At 44.8% G+C, this 25,296-nt stretch overlaps 1 protein-coding gene across 1 annotated transcript in view; it reads right to left on the bottom strand.

The window, feature by feature from the left end:
• The window catches only part of MAP1B (microtubule associated protein 1B), a 95,134-nt gene that overhangs the window by 5,492 nt on the left and 64,346 nt on the right, over positions 1-25,296 (bottom strand). The window contains exons 3-6 of the mRNA XM_037530329.2: positions 19,641-19,723; positions 16,848-16,988; positions 2,838-9,339; positions 422-660 (exon numbers count right to left, since the gene is read on the bottom strand). Coding sequence (XP_037386226.1) covers positions 422-660; positions 2,838-9,339; positions 16,848-16,988; positions 19,641-19,723 — 6,965 coding nt within the window. The remainder of the gene's footprint in view (positions 1-421; positions 661-2,837; positions 9,340-16,847; positions 16,989-19,640; positions 19,724-25,296) is intronic.

The raw sequence follows: 25,296 nt of genomic DNA, 5'->3' as shown, positions 1-25,296 counted from the left end.
ACTCCACACAGACAAGCTGACTTTCTAAGTGGCCACACTCCTAGCTTTGGTCAATTCGTGAAACACAAAAAAAGACAATTCCTTAGCAGCTTTCACATGAAAAGGTGACCACTTTGATTCACCCACATACTCTCAGTGTATTAGCGGGGAAGGGCAGAAAATGTAGGGCCCATTTTGCAGATACATAAATTATGCCTTAGGGTGATAAAATGGCTCTCCCCTCAGGCCACGGCTGTGGATGGTGCCAAGAGTAAGAGTTAGATTTTCTTCTGTATGAAATTCTCTCTGTTGTCAGGATAGTCCACGTGTGACACACCGTGGGGCATCTCATGCGGATCCACAAACACAACCATCGTGCTTCTTGCCCTCTGCCTCTGGACACAGCTCCATGGGCAGTCCAGACACTGTGAGGGGCTCTTACCTGCATGTTGCTGCCCCACTGAGCCTTCCCTTCCAACAAGGCGTCCAGAACAGCCCGGCTGGGCTCCTCAGCAGCAGGGTCATTCCCACTCACCACGTAGTAGGAAGACCTCACTCTCTTGAAAAATTCCACGTCAACATTCTTACTATTGCTGTGGTTGGGAATATAGCACAGGTCCAGGTACACAGGGGGGCCTGGAGGCACAGCTGAGGGCTTGGCTGTCTTGGTGGTTCCTGGCCCTTTGGTGAATAAACAAAAGCAAAGTGAAAACCAGGCTCACCAGAATGTGAAGAGATCCGAAAGTGTCCACCCAGCAGACCTTCCCTACTCAGCCACAAGAAGGTCCAGCAAGTCTGGAGAACATAATGTGGTGGCTTACCTCCTCGACAGTGAGATAAATGGATGGTTTCCCTGTGTGGACAACCAACCCATTAGGAAGTAAGAAGAGTATCAAGACCTTCCCAAAGGATGGAACAAGATGAGAGCTACTAATGTCTATGTTAATCTGAAAAGCGATCTAAGTAGAAAACAGATTTTAAAAGACAAGCCTCTCAGCACCTCAACTTTGTTCTCAAACTAAAGAAATACAACATTGTGCTTTGATTTTAGCACAGTTCTCTGCAATGTGAGATGTCTCTCCCCAAGGAAGCTGGAAACCTAACTTCTGCAACAAGAAGCTTCAGGAAGACTAGACTTTCTCTAGCCAATCACACATGCTAGACCTGAGAAAGGGACATCTGGCAGTCAACATTCTTACCCTAACAGAAACTCTGGGCAAAGTAAAGTTCAACTTAACCCCCAAATCTCCTGGTACCTTTCTGACTTGCTACAGTTAGAAAGGTGAATTTTTTTTTTTTTTAAATACTAATAGAATTAGCAGTCTAAAGCATAACTAGAATCATCTAGCATGCTTTTACTGATGTACAGGCCCCATGCCCCAGAGTTTGACTTAACTGGGTTGGGGTAAGGCCTGGGCACCACCACTTTTAAAAATTAACTCCAGATGATTCTACTGTGCAGTTGGTTTGAGACCACTGCTGTAAAATCATTTAAAATACTGGTTGGAGCCTACATATTTAAACATCTTTCTTTTTTCCATGGACTGTTTAAATACTCGCCCCAGAGTCGAAACCACCAACGAATTCTATCAACTGTCCAGTTTAGGGAGTTTGTGGGAGGGCAAGAAATCAGTATTTGATTTCTTGAAACTGGTATTTGATTTCAAGTATTTGATTTCAAGAAACTGGTATTTGGATAAAGTGACTTGATTTAGGACTAGATGAGCCATTTTCACAAATCTGAGCTATAAATCCTCAAAATACCCACGTGTAGGTTTCTGCTGGTAGCAGAAGTTTGCTAATTATGGTTGTTCTAATAACTAAAAATGCCTGCAATTTTCCCTGCCACACTAAAAACCGCATGACTGCTCAGAAGCGGCACGAAGGGACAGTCAAATGCCCATTCAGGTTTGATTTTAACAACAGCACAATTTTGTCTTTTTTAAAAATCTATTGGAACAACATCTTCAAAAAATTTAAATTAGCTCATCGGATATTTATTATCTTTGTCTTTAAATAATCTCTTCAAATGACAAAACAAATTTTAAAAAGTCTATTGGGTAGGATCGTTTAGGTGGCAAATTTCAGCTGGCTTTTATCTGTTTGAATGGATTTCATGTTTCTCTTAAATCCAAGACCACCTCTCAGATCAAAAGGCTAATTTCTGGTGGTTTTCCATCAATTCTAAATATAAACAAATTCAATTTGCTTTATACATACATGTTCAAAGAGGAAATCTGATGGGACCTGAGTGTTGAAAAGGATGCTCCATGCTACTTAATGTAAATTAAGTGATAACTGCTTGATGCTTAATGCAGTTATCACTAATACTTCTTAAAATGTACTGAATTCAGAGTCCCAAAGGTTCATCCATCAGATTTTCCCTAATAAAATAAGGAAATGTCATTTAATTTTTTTTTTTTTTTTTTACTTTACGTGTTTGAGTCAGTTTTTATTTCTTTGTGAAATGTGACCTGAATTCTCTGAATAACTACCTAGAGCAAACAAAATTTATTAATGTGCCAGCACAGTTTTCCAGAGAAGATCGAAACCTACATCATTGGTTCTAAAGCTTTAGAACAAGAATGCAGTTGTTGTGTCACAGAAAGCAGCCCCAGGAACTGCATCTGATGAACCAGAGCTGCTCTGTCCCATTCGCTAAGCTGTCTCCAAGCCTAAGGGCCACGCTGCACAGAAATCTATGCCTTCGGGGAGAAAAGAAGAGCAAAGGAAGGGAGAGCACCAAGTTGTGCTCCCTCAACTTCCCAGCACAAAGTCAAATGGAAGGGTAAAGGCTCTGGCTGAGAGCAGAACAGCTGTGGGCTGAATCAGGACGCTGACCCCACCCCCCACCCTACCTGCAGTGGCCGTCTTGACTGATCTGGATGTGGAGGCGTTGGCAGCATTCTTTGTCTCCTTATCTTTCTCTTCCCCACGGGCAGCTTTGACCTCAGGCGTGGCCGTGGTTTTTGTTGCCTTTTCCACAGATTCTTTCTTCTTAGGAGAAGCCACCCGAGACACCTTATCTAAGGACTCTTTCAAGCCCCCAGGCTTTGGGGAAACCGCGGAGGGCTTCGACTTCCCATCGCCCTTTTTGACAGGTGAAGATGACTTGGTCTTCGTACCTGGCTTTTTGGTCTTGGTCTTCTCCTTCAGGTCTTTTTTCAGAGCTTTTCCCAGGTTCTGCTCGATGGCCAAGGCCTCTGGGTCCATCATGGACACATCAGGGTGGCGTGGAGAAGGGCTGCGGTCTTGCATGGGGGCCGGGGGAGGGTCCATGTGTTTGTATGTGACGGTTTTGTCTGTGGGGATGGTTTCTGATTCATCTTCGGAGTCAATGTTTGCATCGGCTGTGATGGAGGGGCACTCCTCCGTCTCCGGGGGAACATCGGAGTCAGTCTGGGATGGGGCCGACTCACTGACTGAGGTGGGAGGGGTTTCATCACACTGTCGCCCCTGTGGCTTCCCCCCTGGAGGAGGAGGGGCTCCCCCTGACTGGGTGAGGGGCTTCTCGGATTCTTCAGTTGGCTCTTCACTGGCAAACCACTCAAGAGGATTGGGATTAATGAAAGAAGGTGAGAGCTCGGTCTTTGGATGCTTGTACTCACAGGAGGACACAAGGCATAAGTCAACATCCTGGCGAGCCTCTGAGGGGGACTTCTTTTCTGCAGGGTAGCACTGGTCTGACGTCTCATAGGAATACGTAGATGCCTGGGGGGTTCTAGTGATCTTCTCTGCAGTCTCATAACAGTATGTGGAAGCATCAGGGGTACGTGTCGTTTTTGTTGATTTCTCATAAGAGTAACTTTCAGACTCAGGGAAACTTGCAATTTTCTCAGTGGTCTCATAAGAATAACTGCAATCCCCAAGTGTGTGACCACCATCTTCAGAGTCATCGTAGCCATTCCTGATGTCATCCAGGAGCTTTCTAGACTTCTCCGTCTTTTCATAGTAACCGCTGTAACCACTCACTTCGGGGGTCCTTATTGTCTTCTCGCTTATCTCATATGAGTACCCACCCTCTTCAGGGGTCCGTGTAGTCTTCTCCGTAATTTCATAGGCATAGCCACCATCTTCAGGAGTCTTGGTGGTTTTCTCAACCATCTCATAGGAGTAGCCACTGTCACATGGGGATTTTGCGGTTCTCTCTGTCTTCTCATAGTAATAGCCACTCACATCTGGGGTACGGGTAGTTTTTGCATAAGACTCATAGTCGTAACTCTCTTCATCTGGGGACCTGGTTGTTTTTTCAGGCTTTTGATAGGCATAGCTGAAGTCACCAGGTGTCTTCCCTCCATTGTCCTCCACACTAGATGTGGTCAAATCTCTATTCAAGGCTAGATGGTGTTGCATCGTATCAAATAACATTGAGGCACGGAAGCCATAGGGCTCTGTGGATGCTGCATCCATTGGTGGAAGAGAGGAAGTATGGCTAGTTGCTACATTCTCTTTGACTGCAGAGGTAGAATCTGAAAAACCAGGTGAATATAAAGGAGAGGACTCTCTTGGGGTGAGTGGAGAGATATCAGATTTGGGTGAGAGCTTCTCTCCTTCCAAATCTTGTACTTTTTCAGAGGTGAGTGAGGCATATAAGGACATATCTCTGGGAGGAACATCAGATAGAGCATCTTCTTGGAGAGGAGAAGCTATCTGAGAAGGGGTATGTGCAGAAGAGGTGGATGGTGAGGCCTCAACCTGAGATACTGAGATGAGCTCAGAAAGATCATTATCTTGGGTGTAGGACGGCTCCTCCATTGGTGGTATCTTATGTGATAAACTGGAGTCCTGCATATCAGAAGGACTGTAGTCCACCTCAGTTGGCCCATTTTCAGTGATGTGAAGCACACTTGCACCCACCGTAGGGTGATCTGGAGACTGTCGACTAAAGTCCATAGCAAGGGAGTGCTCTGGAGATTCCTGACCAAATTCAATAGACATGGAGGACTGTTCAGATCTGTGATCTTGAATGGGTGTCCTGGATTTGGCTGTTTTAGGGGAGAAGTCTGGTGGGGAAATTGACATGGGTCTTGGACATTCTTCTTTAGATGGAGACATTTCTGTTTCCTGGAAAGTGGTAGGTGTTTGCACGACAGACACTGAAAGGGAATCATCTACTTCTGTGGAATGAGGAGAGCCAACTTCAGCATGCAGAGAAGGAGACACATCATCTGTTGTTGGCTCTGGAAATGAGCTGGTAGCCACGGAAGCTGTGGAGACTGAGGCCACCCCTTCCATGTGAGAGTATGTGTCTTCTGCTACACCCTCATCAACAGGAGTGGCTGACTTGTCTGAGACGGTACCTTCAGAAATGGACATCTTGGTGTCCTCCTTGAAAGAGCCAAAGTGGCTGACATCTATTTGTGTAGGAGAAACATCTCCTCCTAACTTCCTTTCATCTAAAGCCAGTCCTGATTGAGAACTCATGGCTTCAACATCATCAGTTTTCTTTTCTTGACTGAAGCCTTCCTTTATTGGTATGAAGTCTGTGCTTTTCCCTTCCTGTTGAACTTGGAAAAGACCGGTGGAAGTCATGGCAGAAACTGGACTGAGATGGTCTGAAAAGTCTTGTTTTCCATTCTTTCCTTCAAAGGGGCTTTCTGTACATCTCCCAGGAGCCTTGTCATCAGCACTTAGAAAACTTTCATAAGCAGACTCAGATCCAATTAGGGGTGGGCTCCGTAAAGGAGACAAAACTTTTTCAATAGGAGACTCCGAGTCAGGCACAGGTTCATCCATGGGGCTTATGGAAGCCCTTTCATGCTCATCTTTGGCATCATTGAATTCAAAACTATCTGGAGCTGCTGGTGTTTTTTCAATGACTTCTGTGGGGAGGTGACTGGATTTCTCATCTGTGGGAGACTGGTAGTAAGGTGTGTGGCCAGCACTGCCAGTCACAGATTGAGGAGACACCACTTCCAGAGTCTTATCTTCAGGACTAGCACAATGTTCTTCAACAACTTCTCGGGTCACCTCAGCAGATGCTGGGACTGCTTCTGCCTCCGCTGAAGCTTTAATCTCATTGGGTGTCAGAGAAAAGTTCACACTACGTTCACCCAAGGGGGTCTTTTCTATGGGTGATGGTGGAGATGGACTCAAGGATGGGCTCTTGGATGGGCTAACTTTCCCATCTGAAACTGTTGAGATGGTGTCTTTGATGTCCAACATGGTGCTGGGCTTCATATCTTTCTCTTCAGAGCAGTAGGCATCACGGAGCACAGACTTGTTGAATTTGTCCTCTTCCATGGATGATGGTGGTGAGATGGTGGAAGCTGAAGCAGTGTAATCCTTCCCATCGGTGGCATCTGTTTTTGACCCTTCTGACAATCCACTCAGTGATGTAATAGCAGGTTTGGAGTATTCCTGAGAATACAGTGATGACTCATATTTGGTGATATTTACAAATTCTTGAGATGGAGACTCTGTCTCTTCATTGTTAGTCTCATCACTCATCACATCACGAGGAGTAGACATCTCATCCATTGGGGTGGGCTCACTGGATATCTCAATGGTGGACTGGGTATAGCCGGAGGTGGCAGTAAATTCTTCAGGCTGGTCTTCTCGATTCTCCTCATCAGAAGCAGTGGCTTCACTCTCTGATCCTCCAGGTAAAGTCTCATCATGAATTGAAGATGCAGGTTCTCGGGCAGGAGACTGGGCTTCCGCTGGTTTGGCTGATGTGCTAAGGAATCCGTACTGATCCTCAGCACCACTAGCCTCCGCAGCCTTGTCAACCACGGCCATCACATAATCTTCAGCTTCAGCTTTTTCGGGCTCATATGCTTCCTCTCTGACATCTTCTGCCTTTTCCTCCTCATCACCCTCCTCCTCAGATTGTTCAGCTTCTCCTTTCTCCACTGCCTCATCCATGTCTTCTTCTGCTCGGTCATCACCGCTGACCACAGATGCCCTCTTCTCCTTGATGTGGACATCTGCCTCCGCCTTTGCACTTTCCTCCTCCTCCACTGGGCTGTGCTTGGAAGTGCTCAAGCATACATTTTCTTCACCATCCTCTTCCGGCTCCTCCGCTTCCTCAGTTTCTGCCTTCTCTTCATAGTCTCCAGTCTCTGAGGATTCTTCAAAACCTGCTCCTTCGTCTTCAAATTTTTCAATGTCATCCACCCCCTGCTTCTCTACTGGCTCCAGCTCCTCAGGGGTTTGTTCACATTCACCCTCCCCTTCGGTGGTGGTGATGCCCTCATCGGGCGACTCAGCAGGACCCTTGATGACCTCAGTCTCTCTCTGGATGACATAGGCATCGACTGGCGCGGTCTCCTTCAGTTTCTCTTCGTCTTCAATCAGTTCCAGCTGAGGCTTGATGTCTTTCGCTACATCCACCTCTTCAGCCTTTAACTCCTCAAAGTCCTTGGTTAGGTCCTCAGGGGATGACATAAGGGACCGCTCAGCCTCAAGCTCTTTGGCAGGGCCCGTGGCTACTGCAGCTGCTGCCACCACGGCCACTGCAGCCGCAGCACTGACAGCTGCAGCTGCAGCCTCTGTGGTCTTGCCTTCCTTCTTGATGACCTTCACTTTGCCCTTCTCCTTTAGCTTCCCAGCAGCAGCAGAATCTTTCTTGACAGGCTCTTCCTTCTTGGAGACTTTTGGTTTTAATGCAGTTGGTTTCTTTGCTTCAGAGAGAGGAGTAGATGATTTCTTTGTATCTTTGGGAAGTTTCTTAATTTCTTTTTTTGGTTCCTTTTCCTCCTTTTTAATGTCTTTCTTTTCGTCCTTCTTGACGTCCTTCTTGACTTCCTTCAATGGTGTTTCTTTCTTAACCTCTTTCTTGGGTTCTTTTTTCTCTTCTTTCTTGATTTCTTTTTTGACTTCCCTCTTTACCTCTTCCTTTTTGGGTTTGTCCTCCTTCTTGACAGGTGTCTTGTCCTCCTTTTTAGCCACTTCTTTCTTTGGCTTTTCCTTCTCCTCTTTCTTTTCTTCAGATTTTACCTTTGTTTCCTTTTTCACTATCTTCTCCTTGGCCACTTTGGGTTTGACATCTGTGCCTTGCTTTTCTGCCACCTCGGCTTTCACTGGAGGCTGCTCGTCTTTGCTGGACACCTCCTTTTCTGTCACTGCAGGCTTGGTTTCTGTTTTCACTGGCTTGTCTTTTTTCACTGTTACCTTTTCCTTGCTTTCAACTTTGGGTGGCTTTTCCACGTGATTAGCCTTTGTGACTTCAGGGGTTTCTTCTTTAGACTCCTTTCGCACAGATTTGCTGGGGAGTGGTTTTGTGGCCGGCTTCAAACTCTCTCGGCTGTCAGCCCTCTGTTTCAGTTTTACTTGTTTCACAGCAGGAGTGGCCACCTGGCCAGTAAGATCCTTCTGGGTAGCTAGCGGCTGTTTCAGGAAGTCTAAGTGTTTGAGTTTTTCCAGTCCTTCCAGGATATTGTATTGGGTGCTATTTCCAGGAAACAGAACTCGAATGATTTTCTCTGCAGGGTTGGCTGGGTGCCACACGATCAAAGATGACACCGAAGTTAAATAGGAAACGGGGAGATCTATTTCTTGACCATTAGGCAGGATTAGCTCAGCCTTGTCTTTGTTGGTGCCAGTCCACTGTTGCATAAAGTACTGCATTTCCTTGCTGCTCTTGACTGGGTTAAGCACATACATCTCAAGTTTACCAACTCCCATTTTTTGGAAAAGAATGACAGGATCGATGGCATTGCTGACACTTCTGAATAGAGGTTCTGGCTTCATGGACAACTTATTTAGGTACTGCAGAGTGAAGCAAGCTTCTTCTATGCTTCTTTTCATCTTAATGTTTGGCTCTGGGTTTTTCAGATTTTCAGGTACGTTGAGAAACACAACACCTAAGTCAGGGGAAATGAGGTTTTTCATCCAGTCACTATTTGTGGTCGAGCCCTGCGACTGTTCTTCCTCGAGCTCTGCAATTTTCCGCTGTAGCATGCTATTTATTCCAGGCAAATTGTCATCCCCAATGTGAGTGAGGAGGATGGAGTCTACTCGGTCCAAGTGTCGGATGAGTTTCCAGAAGCAAGATTTTCTTTCTGACCCTCCGTTGATTAGCATATTGAATCCGTTCACTGCAAACAATGCAGAATCACCCCTACCTCCTGGAAAAATGTAACAGCAAGGCTTGGAGAGCTTTAAAAAGCCACCCGATGTGGGAGGTTCCAGGATATCAAAGGGAGATGGGACTTCCACTGATTCTGAGAGGTACTCGGTAAACTCGGAAAGTCCTTCCATTTCTGGCAATATTGAAGCTGAGTTGAGTTTAATATTGATGAAGTCTTGGAGATTGTGTCTGTCAAGATTGGAGTTCTTCCAGTCCCCTTCTTCGGGACAGAACAGGGTTAAGCTGGCTTTGTTGGCAGGATGGGTGGTGCTCAGTAATTCCCCAATCTGGCATTTTTTAAAAAATAAGAAAAGAAGGAAAAGGGGTAAGTCACTGTCATCACTGATCATCTCTTCCTATATATTTTACAGGATCATTGAATGCATGATCTAAGGCTGACTTCAAAGACGCTGGTTGTTTCAGTATTAAAATATCTCCATAGGTATCAACAGCCTCTGTCCTGAGCTCTACTGTCTCCACCACCCTCTCCCACCCAGGACTGCCCCTGAGACCTCTTCGCCATCTATTCTTACCCAGCAGGGGACTCTGACCAGCTTGGGATGGTCCATGACTGAGCCACACACAGCAGTTTGAAAATCACCCCTGGGTATTTGCCAGGCAAAAATACCCTTTAGAAAATATTACACTATCACAAAGGAGCCTATGAGTCATTTCACCACTACTATAGAACATTATTAATGTTTTCTTTAATTCCACTAAGATTGGCAAAAAATACCTACTTGATGCAATAAAGGATTTAGATATAGTATATATATTGTTGTCTACTTTTAGAATGTGGCAGGTACAAGAGAAAAAAGTTTACTGTTTCCTGGTTTCCCAGTTTTCTGGGAGACAGGAAGCTAGGGTTGTACATTGCTGCAAAAAAAAAAAAAAAAAAAATTCACACAATCGCCACTCATGCCATGAAAACAGTATTTTATTTCTCATTCCATATTACAGCTATATGTTTCATGGTCTCAACTTAGTAAACAGTGAGGGAGAATCACACCATAAATACCAATCTTCTTTTGGTTGTAGCAAAGCTCTGAGTTTCAAGTGAGAAGAGCTCTGTGTCCTTTGTGGCAAATGAAGAAAGGGCAGACCAAAGATTTCATCAGATTCAGCATCCCTAAGCCATCAGGTCTGAACTCTTACCTTCTAGAATTAGGAATAGTTTTCTCTGACACTCACAACCTCCTGAGGCTACTAGTGCATTTATGTGCAGAACAGTTACTTTTAGAATCTGAATTTTGCATTTTACTGTATTTTTGTACTTTCTTAGCTACTTGTCCTACAGTTTACATGAGGGTCACAAAATAGCAACATGACAAGTCTTTGACTGCTGTTTTCCTCTGACTTAACTTGACAATATCCTACAAAAGGAATAAGAATCAATTATTTTGGAAGCTAAGAATTCTGGATAAGCAAATGGTAACATCCTTGGGAGAATCTCTGCTCAAATTACTGGCTGAGCTAAGCAAATGGGGGCAAATCAGAATTTCTTGGCCCATGATTGGCACAGGCCCTCCTCAGCACCATTACAGCACAATTAGCATTTTCTCCATCTAGTTTTCACACAAAGCACATGCAAATTACTCTTGTTAGAGGAGAAATCTAAGCTGACTCAAACTGCTGAATCATTAATAGTGAATTTAAAGTTACGTGTAGCCCATTTTAATTTTTGAAATTCTGTCCTAACTGAGGTATATGGCACCTCAGCGTAAACCAGCTATGTGTCTGGAAGGGGCCGGGGGGATCAAATGCTAGCTCTTTTTATATGACATATGTACGCACCACATTCAAGGAGAAGGTACAAAGACTTGAGGAATGCCTCCCCGCCTTCCATTTTTTTCACCAGAAAGTGCATTCTTGAAACGTACTTTCAAGACTGTGAAATGAAGGAAATGACCCCCAAAGAAAACAAGGTTGCACAGAATTCTAAGGAAATGAGGGGTAATAAAAAACAACAAAGAGATGCTAGTAAATAGAAAACCATGACAAGCCAGAAAAAGTGGAGAAGAAAGCACTGCTTGGCAAGTTTCTTTGCAGAGAAGATGCAGCCACTAGCGTGCACTGTGGAAGAGAAGACAAGAATGCACAGACTAGGGCTGGGAGAGCTGCTGGCCGGTGGGGGGGCAGGGGGAATGGGTGCAGGGGAAGGAGGGACAACTACTACAGCCCTGGAGCCACACAGCAGAAACAGAGCCCCCCCCCCCTTGTCCCCAGAGCTTGCTTCCAGACTCATACACAAGCATGCTCCCTGGATGAGGGCCTCAGGGGCAGAGGCAGTGTCACAAGGCCTAGCCATGGAAGCACATAATCAAAGCTTATCCAATAAATGGACAAGAACAATAAGGAAGATCCAACAATGCAAACAGTGGTAAGGAAAACTGTAATTAGGTCTTAGATGTGGAAACCTAGGCTGCCTGTAAAAGAACTTGAAAAACATCATCATAGTAAATGACAGTGATGATCGCCCATTATGCTAAAAATTCCTGAGTGGTAGGAAAATCATCTGCAATGTCTCTGCACTGTAGTTATCTCTGTTTCCCTAACACATATCAGGCTCAACAGATGTTTGCTGAACTGCACTAAACTTGGCACTCAATGCAGTATGTGCTGTCTTCCCGGAGTGGGCACTTGGGAAGTGATGTGAGTTCACTACACTTCTCAAGTAGACTGCTGCACCCCTCCCCTTGTTCTTATAGAGATGAATGAGTGGCACAGCTGGAATAAGTATTTTTTGTTAATTACTTTGTCTAATTAATGCAGACATACTGGAAGAGGAAGGAAGATATGGGAAATAAATGATTTTACTATGGGTGATATTAATGAAATAAGATTTGAATATCTAAATTACGACCTACTAACTACATTTCCTCTTTTGATTAGATTACTTGCTTAGCTAATGAGGAATTACAGTGGACAGTGTATCTCTGGTTTTAGCAAGAACTTTAACAGGTTCTCTGAACAGTGTGATAGCCAAATTAGGGGGATTTGTAGCAGGTCATATAAGTGGTTAGTGTCGACCTGAAGGGAGGTCTATGATGGTCTGCCTTTGGGCTCACTTACATCCTTCCCATTAATGACCTGCATGAAAATTTTGAAGACATATCTAGCAAAAATCTGTGGGTAGTATGAAAAAGGGAGCCACACCAAAATGTGGGAAAGGAGAATTAAGACGTTAATAAGAGCTGGGAGGATGATAGCTAAGTCAACGCTAACAGGATGACATTCTTTTTTTTCTGTTTTGTTTTTAAAGATTTATTTATTTATTTATACAAGAATCAGGCTACAGGCCAGATGCACGGGAGGGTGAGAGACAGAGCGGGGAACAGAACAGGCAGACTGACGAAATACACTGCTGAGGGGAGCAGCGGGTGAGCCAGGAGAGGTCTGCCGCTGCCATGTGGGACCCTCGCCGGCCGGCAAGGATCTAACTGGCGCTACAGAGGCTGCAGACAGCTTCACAGCATGGTGCTCAACCACCTGCGCCACCAGGGGAGGCCCTAACAGGATGACGTTCTAAAGAGATAATTTAATATCCAATAAACCAACTGGATGAAATACAGGACTGGAAGGTGTGGCTTAGCACCCATATCCATGAAAAAGACTCAGGGAATTCAGTCTATAACTTAGTCTATAATCACATGTGTGTGTTGTAAAGCTAAAAAAGATTAAACTTCAAGGGCCATGGGCCCCTCCCTGAGCTCTAGAGTTAGCTGTGTACTAATAATTTTGTTTTCATTTCTTGAAGGGAGCTTCCAAGTTATGTAAATTACAGAGTCCCTCAACGCCTGCTTCCCCTCCCCACAATATCTGATTATGAATGGTAATGGTCGAAAGTGACTCTTACACTTATTTAAAAGCAGGTTGCATTGAAAGCTATAGAAGTCATCAACACTCACCATCCTAACCTGGCCAGTGTCCCATGGAATATGTCCAGTGAGTCGTGACATTTTAGAGAAAGAGGAGCAAAAACAATGATACACAGTTGCCGAGGTGACACACCGCACCTGAAACCTATGCAGTGCGGTAAACTAAAGTTATCTCATTAAAAAGAAAAAGAAAGCAAACCAACAGAGTGAAGCTGGCCTCCTTGTTGGCTCCTTCACCTGGCCTTGACCTCTAAGTGCTAGAACCAGGGCCCTTTCTCTTCTAATGCATTTCTCTCTCTATCACTTCATCTCTTTTCTAATATGCTGATGATTTCCAAGTTAATATTTCTGACCCAACTCTTAGTTCCCTGAGCTCTGGACTCATATTCAAATGTCTGGTAACCAAGACTCAACTGAATTTCTCCCCATCCCTCTCCTATCCCCCTTCCTGTCAATGAAATAGGTTTAAGGGACAGTGACCAGGTCTTGTTTTCTGAAGAACAGTAGATGACTGAAAATGACTGATCTGAAGGAAAATAACCCATTAGCATTGGTGAAGGCATCACATTCTTTCCTTGAAAATACAATGAGACAAATAAAGAAAAACTTTCTAACAGAGACTGAAAAATGTCCCAGGAGAAGATGATTTCACCATCCTCAAATTTCAGGAAGGAGCAGGTTAGTGAGGCCCCCGTTCTATCTACAACCTCTGGTGTTCTTACAAAGGTTTCTCCAGAGTGACTAGGATGTTTCAAGGACTGGATAAAAGGAGTAAGACTGGCTACCAAATAGTCTTAGGTTCCCTTTGTTATGGAGTCATTCTGTGGTCAAGCCCTTTTCCAAGGCAGTAATCGGTAAGCATAGTTCTAAAAGGCTGTAACCACTGGCCTAGTCCAGCAATTTTTAATCCACTTTAACAGTGCCATCCTTTCTTCAACGTCCACAGTACAAGAAGATAAAGACTGAGTTCTCTGGCTGGAGCAAAAGGAAGAGCAGGTTCTACCCAGTGTCCTCTCCCTTCTTTTGCCTTCCCCACCCCCTTGTCACCACTGATCTAGTCTGTTAGGGAAAGCTCTAGAGATCCTTGTTCATTTGTCGGAATACTTTTTCTAAAGTATTGGGGTGGAGGCATGGGGCAGGCAGAGGAGAACAGGACAGTGTCTGGCCTTGACACCCACCTGAATATGATGAATATATGAGTTCTTCTGAACACCCCAGTGACCAGTCAACCCAGTATCTACAAGCCCTGTGGAACCCACCCTACCGTGAAACATTCTTTGTTTCTTTTCTTTCATAATTTGTAGTTACTTGTTATGTGCACAGTCCATTCTGCCAAAATTCTACTTCTGCAGGCTAGTAAAAATCATTTAAGCAGCAACGTTCCTAACAGTATGCCTGATTTAGAGAGAGAGAGAGAGCTATTATCAGGGGTCCAAATAGAAGAATTATGATACCTCTTTAAGATACTGGCAACGACAAGTACTTTTCTTTATATAGATCCTTTGTTGATTTTGATGCAAAAAATTTGGTGCATGATGTGGGTAGAAACCAGTCACTAGAAACGACTGCAGAACTGCAGAAGGGCAGCAGACGCACTGTGTACACATACACGAGCCTAGAGCAGCCAGCTACCCGCCCATCGTGACGGCGGGTCACGGGCTGCTCTCTGTAGCTCCCCTCCCCAGAGCAAGGTGCTGACTGTGTAAGAGAGTTTGAGTTACCACACACATGTCCAAATGCCCTTGAGCACATCACAGACACAGGGACACCATCTTGCAAAAGACTGACATTCCAGAGACCACACTCCAATTTCAGGGCTGCAGGTAGAATGAGAACTAAAGCTCCAGTCTGGGAATTCCAGTGCAACTGAACAAGGGTATAATGGGCCTTGACTGTGTGGGGATGTGGTAGGTTTGAGATAAACAAGACATGCAGCCTAAACTGTAGAAGACTTGGAGTAAAACAGGCCACATGTTCTGGAGAAAGACTAGGTCAAAGCCCTCATTTTGAAGGGGTAAAGATGGTACCACCGTGACGAGCCCTGGGGACAGGATTGTCTGCCTCAGACCCACAAGAAACCCACATTCTGAAAGCTGAAATTTCATACACTAAGGAAAATGTTCCTTTTAACAATTGTTTATTCCCTCTGGTGGGTAGAGAATAAAACATGGTTATTCCATCTGACCAGTCTTTTTACAGAAGCCTCCAGGTGAGCCAAGTGAAGCTGGACAGTTTATTTACAGCTCTTGCCAAAGATGGAAAGTTCACAGAGACCTCTCTGTGAGGGGCAGGGCTCTGGAAGATTAAATGCAGAAAGACAGACAGTCCTTCCAAACACCCAGGAGACCAAGAGGCCACTGTCTCAGGAAGTTCTCAGGAAAATGGTTTTAAGTAGATGCACTAACTCTTTACCATTAGCACAGCCTCAGCCTTTGCAGTTAGAAATCTGCTATCACATTTGTGGCAACCTGGATGGAACTGGAAGGGATTATCCTAAGTGAAATGAGCCAGAAGGAGAAAGATAAATATCATGGCTTCACTTTTATCTGGAATACAGAGAAAGCAAACAAAGGATCAGACAAAGACAAACTTTAAAAGTGACCCGTGAAAGCTGATCATAGATCTGAGGTATCCAGAAGGAGAGGAAGAAAATGGGGGCATGGATAATAGTGGAGGACTGTGGGGATTCTGGAGGTGAGAAAACTATGGTGACTACACCTGGAGGGAGAAACTCTATACTGTGAAAAGGCAGACAAGGATGTAAAATAATGGTACACCATTAATACGATTTTTAAAAAAGTGCTATCAGCTATGGGCAGCCCGCAACCTCCCATGGGGATGGTCCTGGATCATTTCAGTAACTACTATAAACAAACAAAATGAAAGAGGCGTGCTATTTTGGAAAGAGAATTTTCCCAGTCAGAATAAATTCCCAAGTCAAAATAACCAAATTAAAATCTCTGAACTATTTTTACTAAATATCACCAGTGTCATGTAGTTTGCAACACAACACATGTAACATTTCTGAATAAGATAATGGCCCAGCTTCAGAGCAGTTACTGTGATTATCTTTTTCTTGGGTCAGGCACATGTCACATTTTCTCACATGTTTCCCTTGCTCCCACTCTCTCTTTCTTGAACTACACAAACAACCCAAGTTCAAACATCGGGATCAGGTTTTAAAATTAAAAGAGGGCCTCCCTGGTGGTGCAGCGGTTGAGCGCTGGGTTGCGAAGCTGCCCGCACCCTCCGCAGCACCGGTTCGATCCCCAGCCACCGGGCAAGGGTCCCACATGGCGCCCGATGCTCCCCTCAGCAGTGTATTTCGTCAGTCTGCCTGCTTTGCTCTCCCCTCTGGTTCTGGTGGATTCTCTCACCCTCCCGCACTTCTGACTGTACCCAGTGCTTGTATAAATAAATAAATAAATAAATGGATGAATGAATGAATGAATGAATAAATAAATAAATAAATAAAATCTTAAAAAAAAAAATTAAAAGAAATGAGAAATAACCAGACCAGGAAAAGTAAGTAGAAGTTCTTAAAGAAACCAAAGCTGTTAAACCCCACCAAGAATCCAAATTTTTTTCTTTTTAAAACAGGAAACCTGGGTTTTCTTTGGGGTTCTGGCATTTCGTGTTTTCCATCATTTTTACCATTTATAAAATGCTGACTCTTCCAACCTCTTCCCCCATCTGTTTCTCAGGCACATTAAAAATGGTTCCAATTAATTATAAATGATTGCCCTAAATTCTTTTGGTTACGAACCACAGAATCATAGTATAGTTGGATCACACCGTTTTACTTATTTCAAAGGAGGTGTGACTTTCCTCCTCCTGTCTCCCACCAGCGTTCCAAAGGGCGATTTAAAGCTACAACAATAACTGCGCAAACTCGCTCTTCCCAGATAGGAGCTCACCTCCTGATCGGTGAAAATCTCTATGAAGTTCTGGAAGGAGAAAGAGCCGGACTGGAGAATAAGCTCTCCAGTATTTTCAAAGCACTGTCCCGTCAGCACGAGCAGCTTGTGTCGGGCAGCATCCGTGATCATTAAGCGCACCTAGAACAAAGCACAGGAACAGGACGTGAGTGGCAGGGCCGCCATCTCTCCCTCAGCGGTGCCTGAAGTTCATCACCAACAAAACCATTCATTCCCTGGTATTCAAATTTCCCTTGGGGAGATAGATGGACAGAGCCAATGACTGGTCATCAGCTCACCCATGAATGACACTGTCATGCCAAGTTTGGCTACAACAGAGACCGCAGTGATGGCTGACTTTCTCCCCGTAGTTTCCTTGTCTTTTTCAAAGCAGACTCCGCAGCTGGCGATCATTTGTTCCACAGCTGTGTCTGCGAGCGGCATATGGCCTGGGAGACTTACAAATATCTCACAGGCTGAGTCACCCAGTACAGTTCTGGTCCCCGACTGCGGGCTCAGGAAACACAGGTTTCCAAGTAGGGTCCCAAACCAGTGCCTGCCGTCCAGAACCCCTTTCCTCTCATGGCATACACCAGACATACAGCATCAAATGCAAACTCCAGTGGGATCAGAAAGGTGCCTGATGTTGCATATAAACAAAAGGCAGTCCTGAATGGGGATTTTTCAAATAGAATTCTAAACGGTATGCTCTGAAGAACTCTCTGTGAACTTTCAGTGGCAGGATGCCAGCCTGTCATTCAGCAGAAGCACAGCTCTAAGCAGCAAGGTTTCGGTTCTGAACCCAATTCAGTTCTGCACAAATGGAGTGCCTGGCATCACACTGGGCATGGAGGGAGATAGAAAAGTGAACAGACCCTGACTCATTGCCCCCAGGAGCCCCTCAATCAAATCAAGGAACAACACATGTACTGCAATAACTATTCCAGTTCCATCTGCTCCATCGGCAAGTCTGGATTCTTTAAAGACATTCTTAGCTTTTTCTTTTCCATATTTCACAGCTGTTCTAAGTAGACTGTCTGGATGTATATTAATCCACCAAGTTTTTTCAGGTTGTATTTACATCCTGATTCTGCTAGTCAGAGAGATTGCTAACCCATCATGTGCCTCCACCTTTTCCCTTAATGCACTATCAGAGAGGTCATGCTGATATGAAGTAGGTGGAAGTAAGAGCAAGACAGGCTACACAGCAATAGCCAAAAAGTGGAAGCAACCCAAATGTTCATCAACTGGTGAATGGATAAGCCAAATGTGGCATTTGGTTATAAAAGGGAATGAAGTATTGCTATCTACCATAATATGGATAAATCTTGATAAGATTATACTAAGTGAAATAAGTCAGACACGAAACATCACATATAGCATGACTGTTATCTGAAATCCCTAAAGGCAAAAAATACATTAGTAGATGCCAGAGGTGGAGGAGAGTGAGGAAGGACTGCTGGTAAGCTGACGTTTGTGGCGGGGTAAAGAACATGTTCTGGAATTAATGGTGACAGCTGCAAAATTTTGTGAATGTACTAAAAACTAATTGCATACCATAAAAGGATGGATTTTATGGTATGTGAATTCTATTTCAGTATTTTTAAATAGGACAATAGTTGCACGGGCAGATGAGACACTGCAGACATTGAAGATCCAGGGATTGTGGTTACTTCAATGTCCAAGAAGCAACTCAATCTCAAAGGTACTAAACTGTAATACAGGAAGTGGAACACAGAGGTATATCAACTTCTCGAGCCAGGGTGACTGGGGACTCTTGGCTTTGCCCAGTTCTCATCTTACAGTGGGCTCTGAAATACAGGCACGCCTCCTTCTGTTGCGCTTCACAGATACTGTTTTTTACAATCGCTGAGTGATTTTCCAGAATATATGTGCTCACTTCATAACCCCGAGTCACATTTAATTACAATGTGTACTCTGATTGTTTTTCTTGACATGATGGTATTCATGTGACTCAATTTATTGGGCTATTAGCTTTATTTGGTGGCCTGGAACTGAACCCACAATGTCTCCGAGGTAAGCTTATACCCAAAGGCTCCCTCTGGAGTGACACTTACAATAATATTAATTCATATGACACTTACAATAATATTAATAAGAAGAATAGCCAACATTTATATTTCAGTTGTTATATGACATCCACTCTTCTAAGCACATGACAGGTGCTTATTAAATGTGACAGGTGCATATTAAATGTGAACATTAAATGTAAGAAATGTTATGATCTCCATTTCACAGAATTGGAGACTGAGAGTCAATAACTTGCCCTAAGCCACCCAGAAGTGCATGGGAGAACCCAGGCAGTCTGACACCTGAGGCCCCTGACAACTACACTTTCTGCCCTTTAACAGTGATAAGGAAGTGGGTGGGGTGACTCTGAAGGGGGCTTTCAGTTGAGATGCCATTCTTCTCCAAATTTGGGTTTGATACGTCTCAGCCTGAGGACTTGCAATCTCTCTTTCCTGCTATCCCCACAGACTCATCCCAGCAGCACAGCCTCCAGACACTCCCAAGATTTCATCCCACCCTGCTTGACAAAATATGACAGCCCTGGCTAGTGTCTTTCCCTCAGTGCTCACTAGCAGGGGTAGAGTGAGGTGGTACTGATTTCAAGATCCAGCCAGTGGTGGGGGGTAAGGCGGCATCCCTGGATCCAGAACTTCCCTCTCCCATGTCCTCCTCCCAACCCACCTCCCCTCGCCCCTTTTGTCTGCTGATCTCTGTTCACTGGGTGAGGCCCTGCCTGCTGCGACTGCAGAATCCAACGCTTACCTCGGTGCTGACCGCTTCATCTGAAGGGTTGATCAGGACCACCGTTTCCAAAACGTCACTGCGGTGATGAAGGATCTTTTGTCCTGCAGACACAAAAACACAGACAAAAGAAGAGACCTTTAGCTTTTCCGGATTAATTTAGCCTCGCCTGTATTAGGGACAGTGGAGGCACTTCTGCCTCTGACATGGCTGCAGCACCAGGATTCCCCACACTCTCCTGGGAGACTCAAGGGGAGTTACTACATAACAGTGCGCGGACACCGCAGCTTCCTCGTAGAGCTGGGTCCGTGTGGTTGGGGCTCCTTGAGCGCTCATGGGCCCCTGGTTTCCTGGGTTGGTCACCAAGCCGCCTCTGTGCATTAATGGCGGTTTTCATCTGAGACCAGGAGTGGATGCCAGGAAAACTCCACAGGGCTCTTGACATTTCCTTTCTCATGGTAATCGGGGATGTTTCTCCGTATCAGCCTTTCTTCTGGTGAGAACGGTGCAGAGATTAATTAGGAGCCTTATTGTGAAATGAGTGACATCTACAAACCCCAGCTAACAATCAGCCCAACAACCAGAATGGCTGTCTGAGGCAGGCTCACAGTCTGTTGGGGTATTCATTAATTAGTTCACTTGCTCATAGAAAAGTAGAGAAACTGAACAAGTGCAAACTGGAGAACAACTCTCCCGCTGGACAGGGTGGCTGTACTGGCCCTAAAGACTAGCAAAGGTGATGGAGATCAACAAGGCAAGAGCTGTAGGGAGAAGAAGACCTAAAAAGGCTGGAATTCTGCTGGCTGTGGCTCTGTCCCTGAGTTCCTTAGAGATTTTAGGGCTACCCAGAGGCTGAATTGCCATGTGACAAAGTACACTGAGACTATGGAGGTCCTGCCTTGGATGATGAGGTGAAAGGGGTCAGGTGGATGTGTGGCCAGAGTGGGCCATATAGGCTCTGTCAGCTGATGAGAGACAGAGGGAGGGGCGTTCCCGCAGACACATCACAGGGAGGCACAAAACATGTCTACTGCTTGGAGGTATAGGGGAACTTGGGTGACAGGAGGGAATGGACTAAGATCTCAGGGAGACCGACACTGAAACAAGAAAAATGCAGGAGGGGAGAAAAACCACAAAGATACTTTTCCAGGACAACAGTCGGGCAGTTCTTCAAAAAGCTAAAATAGAATTACTATACAATCCAGCAATTCTACCCTGAGGGAGAGTAAAAGCAGGGGATTGGACATTACTTGTTAGCCAACATTCATTACAGAATTTTTCACAAGAGCCAAAGGGTAAGGACAACCCAAATGGCTATCCATGGATGACTGGATAGACAAACTATGGTGCACCCATACATGGAATACTACTCAGCCATAAAAAGAAATGAAGTTCTCACACATGTAACAATATAGATGAATTCCAAAAACAGTGAGATAAGTCAGACACGAAAGGACAAATACTGCACAATTCCACTTACATGACATATCTACATGAAATAACTACCACAGGCAAATCCACAAAGTCAAAGTGCAGAAAAAGGTTACCAGAGGCTAGGGGGAGGGAAATGTGGAGTTACTGCCTACTAAACACAGCTTGTTTAAAGAGATGAGGAAGTTTTGTAAATAGCGGTGATGTCTGCACAATGTTGTGAATACAACTGGTGCCACCGAGTTGTACATTTAAAAATTGTTAAAAAGGCCAATTTTATTTTTAAAAGATTTATTTTATTTATTTATGCATACAAGAGCTGGGGTGTAGGCCAGAGTTGTGGTGGGTAAGAGGATTCACCAGAGACAGAGAGGGGAGCAGAATAGGCAGATCTACTGAAATACACTGCTGAGGGGAGCACCAGGGGAGACAGGAGAGGTCTGCTGTGCCATGTGGGTAGCTCCCTGGCTGGGGGTGGAACTCATGCTGCAGTGGCTGCCAATAGCTTCATAGTGCTATTGCCCTTGCGCCAAGAGGGAGGCCCAAAAATTTGCAAATTGTAAACTGAATATATATTTTACCAGAACCTGAAAAGATTAATAATGTAATACATGAAATATCATTGATAGTACATTTTAAATGGCTAAATTCTATGATATGCAAAATGTATCTCAAGAAGTTTGAAAAAAAAAAATAAAGCAGTTCAGGACACACTGCTTAGTTAGGGCTTTTCTCCCTTATATCAGCAAGGACCAATGACACCACAGAAATAACAACTCGCTGAAATACCACCATCACTATTACCAAGCCTGTTCTCCACTGTCTTGTCTTTCTAATCGCAGTAAACCCCATGTTGTGCATGGAAGAAGCCAAGCTAAACAGTCATGGACTGAGGCAGTGGTCCAAGTTCCTCACAGTACTGATTTGCTCAGTCCTCAGAAGAGCCCAGTGACACAGTCACTGAGATTGTTTCCTTTACTGTTAAAGACAATGAAGTCTAGAGAACAGAACCAACTGGCACAGGGTCAACTGACTAGTAAATGTTCTTGCCAGGATGTGAACCCATGTTCTCTGGCATCCTACCCTCCACTGCTCCGTGGTGCTAGTAACTGGGACTAGGGTTTGGTAAAACAGACAAGGCACAGAAATGCTTTGAAAGGGGGGAAACAGGAGTAAAATCAGAGATGTGCGAACAAAAAACAAGAAGCTAGAAAGCACTGGGAAAGATACTGGCTCAGTGGGGGAAAAGAAGCAAAGGACTAAGTACCCATACAAAAGAGAGTAAAATTAAGAGAGGGTGTTTTATTCCAAACGCCCAAATATGAAGAAATTCCCAAATGGAACAATGTCACACAGTTTGAACAGGCGAAAGACTTATTCTTAAGAACAATAATTCGACTACACCTTGGGAAGACTGTTTGTTTATATCGAATGCTGAAATCTGTAATCTGTTGGACACTGCATTTTGCTTGGGTTGTTTTGGCTTTCGACAACCATGTGTGTTTAAAGCTAAAGCAAAAAACATCAAATTGATTAAGCAAAAGATACAATGACAACTGGCAAAACACAGAATAAAGTCCCCATTCTAGATCCTTCCAGGTGATTTCCTTGAGACAACGGTTTCAGAAGGCACTAAATTAAGACAAAATTAAGCAAAAGCTTAAGACAAAGGAGACAGAAACGGTCATTTCCTTGCTCGTGCCTTTGACATGACTGTTTTCAACAGACAGCATAATCCTGAGGCATGACTGCTGTCCTGACTATATTCTGAATGAATCTATGAAAGCAGACCGGAGGAAGGTATACAAAAGTGGCTCCTCTCCAAAAGATGGTAAGGGAACCAGAGCCCCTTTGTTTCCAAAGAGATCTACACTATGCCCAACCCCATTAACCACATCCGTTGAAATGCCCATGTAAGCAACAACAGTGCTGCTCAGCTCGAGATTTCGCCCACCCAGCAGGCCTGTCCTCAGACACACGGTAAGGACCGCTGCCCTGGTGTTCCCTGACAGCGGGGCTTCTTCCCATCCACAAGAAAGTTCTTTCCTCTTTGGCTTCATAACTCACAATCAAAACAAATGCCATGTGACATCAGCCTTTACCTGTACTTCTTCCAAGTCAATTTTCAGACCTGTTTGCTCAGGAATTCAAATAAGGATGTTCTTTTGTCCATCTTTGGAAATACTGACAGCAGTGACACAGACATGCACCCAAGATGCCATGGCTGCTCCTTCAACAAAAGCCTTTTTATAGGACTGGATTTGAATGAAGGAGGGGATTTACAGAGAGAGAAAGTTTCAAGCTCCTGTCACGCCCCACTGCTGGACAGATTCTTGCCCAGGACGACGTAACCAGGGGCCGGGCCATCCAGGCATCTGGCAAATGCAGGGCCTGCTAAGGGGCCAGAGGGCTGTGCCCCCACCCCAAGCACCCCAGGGAATGCCAACTCTCCTGGCAGCAGGCAGCTCTGGGCTCTGGATGCTGGGACACTCACCAAGTGGCATATTTGGGGAATGCTTCACACTGGGAACAGGGCCAGGCATTCTGAAGGAGAGGCCAGCACCCTTGCCTGCAAAGGTCTCATTTAGTTGCTTCAGAAAAGAAGTTCCCAGGAAAGAAAGACAAGCCAGTTGCAGCCTCTCTTTCTGCCATTCTAGTCTGCATTCTCTAGAAACAGCTCATAGGGAAGCACTGGGCAGGCCTGGTGAATAATTAACCCCCTTCAGCACTGGCCTGAGGGAGGCAACAGCAGGGTCTGAGATGGAATGGCTGTGTCACTTATTGCTTCAATAAGAAAATCTTTGAGGGCTTCCACAAAATCCAGTGCAATTCTGTGGGCTCCACCTAGGGGGTGGGTGGGGGCAGGGATGCAACTGTTATATGACCAAAAAGGGGGCTGGTTCTATCTTAGTATCAAAAGAGGATGCCCAGGGACCCCCTGAAGCACAGGGTCCCTGTGGACAATGAGTCTCTTGTCTGTACATTCCCAAAGGCTTGTCTGAAACTTAAATAAGCCTGTATATTTCAATTCTTCCTTTTTGAAAATTCAGCAGATTGATTGAATCTGTGTGTCTTTAGAAAGCTGGCTGTTTAGTTAGTGGTTTAAGTATTATTGACTGTATCGAAGACATTCTGAAATGCCATAAAGCCAAGGTTATTTTCTAGCTATATAATTTGTAGGATGCTTTCTTTTTTTTTTTTTTTTAAAGATTTATTTATCTATGCATACAAGAGCTGGGGTACAGGCCAGAGATGCGGGGGTTGAGAGGATTCACCAGAGACAGAGCGGGGCACAGAACAGGCAGATTGACTGAAACACACTACCGAGGGGAGCACCTGGAGAGACAGGAGAGGTCTGCTTTGCCATGGGGGTTGCTCCCTAGCTGGCCAGGGATCGACCTCATGCTGCAAGAGGTTGCGAATTGCTTCACAGTGCGGTGCTTAACCCCTTGCACCACCAGGGAGGACCGATATAATTTGTAGGATGCTTAATGGGTGTCTTCTCCATAGAGTTGAAGAGTCTTCTAAACACACGCACACGCACACGCGCATGCGCACACACACACACACACACACACACACACACACACACACACTCACATGCGTGCGTTCTCACCTGGTTAGGAAGAGGCTGATCATGGCTGAATTCAAAGATGCCCTGAGGAAAATCCACAACCAAACCCCATAATGCCTGGAACTTCTCTTCACATAGCTGACCCTTGTCTCCCACACAACACACATCCACCACAGAGCTTAGTGACCTAGAAGGTTGTAAAATCTCTGCTGGGGTCAGAGCAAAGCCCCCAAAAGTGCCAGCCCAGGCAGGCAACTACTTAAGGAGTAAGTAGCAAGGGAGACAACGCTGGACCCAACATTGCAAAAGTGCTAAAGCAATGGGGAAACACCCAAAGAAAAGAATAACTAGCAATGCTAAAACCTTCCCATCGTCTTTAAGAGAATGATAACTCTGTGTGTCTTGAGGGTACATATTTAATTTCCATTTCCATTAGTGATGACATCCAGAACCTTATTTCCACAACTTCCTTTTCCTGAAAAATGAGCACTTTGCAAGCATAATCTAAAAATAGAATTTTAAGAACAAACAAGAGTCTTCACTATCTATTCCTATGAAAGGGGGCAGATGAGGAGGACCCCATGTAGCCAGGAGGAGGGTCCTCATGCCCACTCATCTCTCCCCTTGCTCCCACTGCTGCCCGGTCCTCACACCCTCTTACTCCTCTGGACC

The sequence above is a fragment of the Talpa occidentalis genome, unplaced genomic scaffold (genome assembly GCF_014898055.3).
Source record: "Talpa occidentalis isolate TD23 unplaced genomic scaffold, MPIMG_talOcc4v2.1 talOcc4.6, whole genome shotgun sequence".
In the NCBI taxonomy this organism is placed as follows: Eukaryota; Metazoa; Chordata; class Mammalia; order Eulipotyphla; family Talpidae; genus Talpa; species Talpa occidentalis.
Note: the sequence above shows the minus strand (reverse complement) of the source record. Positions and strands in the feature narration are given on the sequence as shown.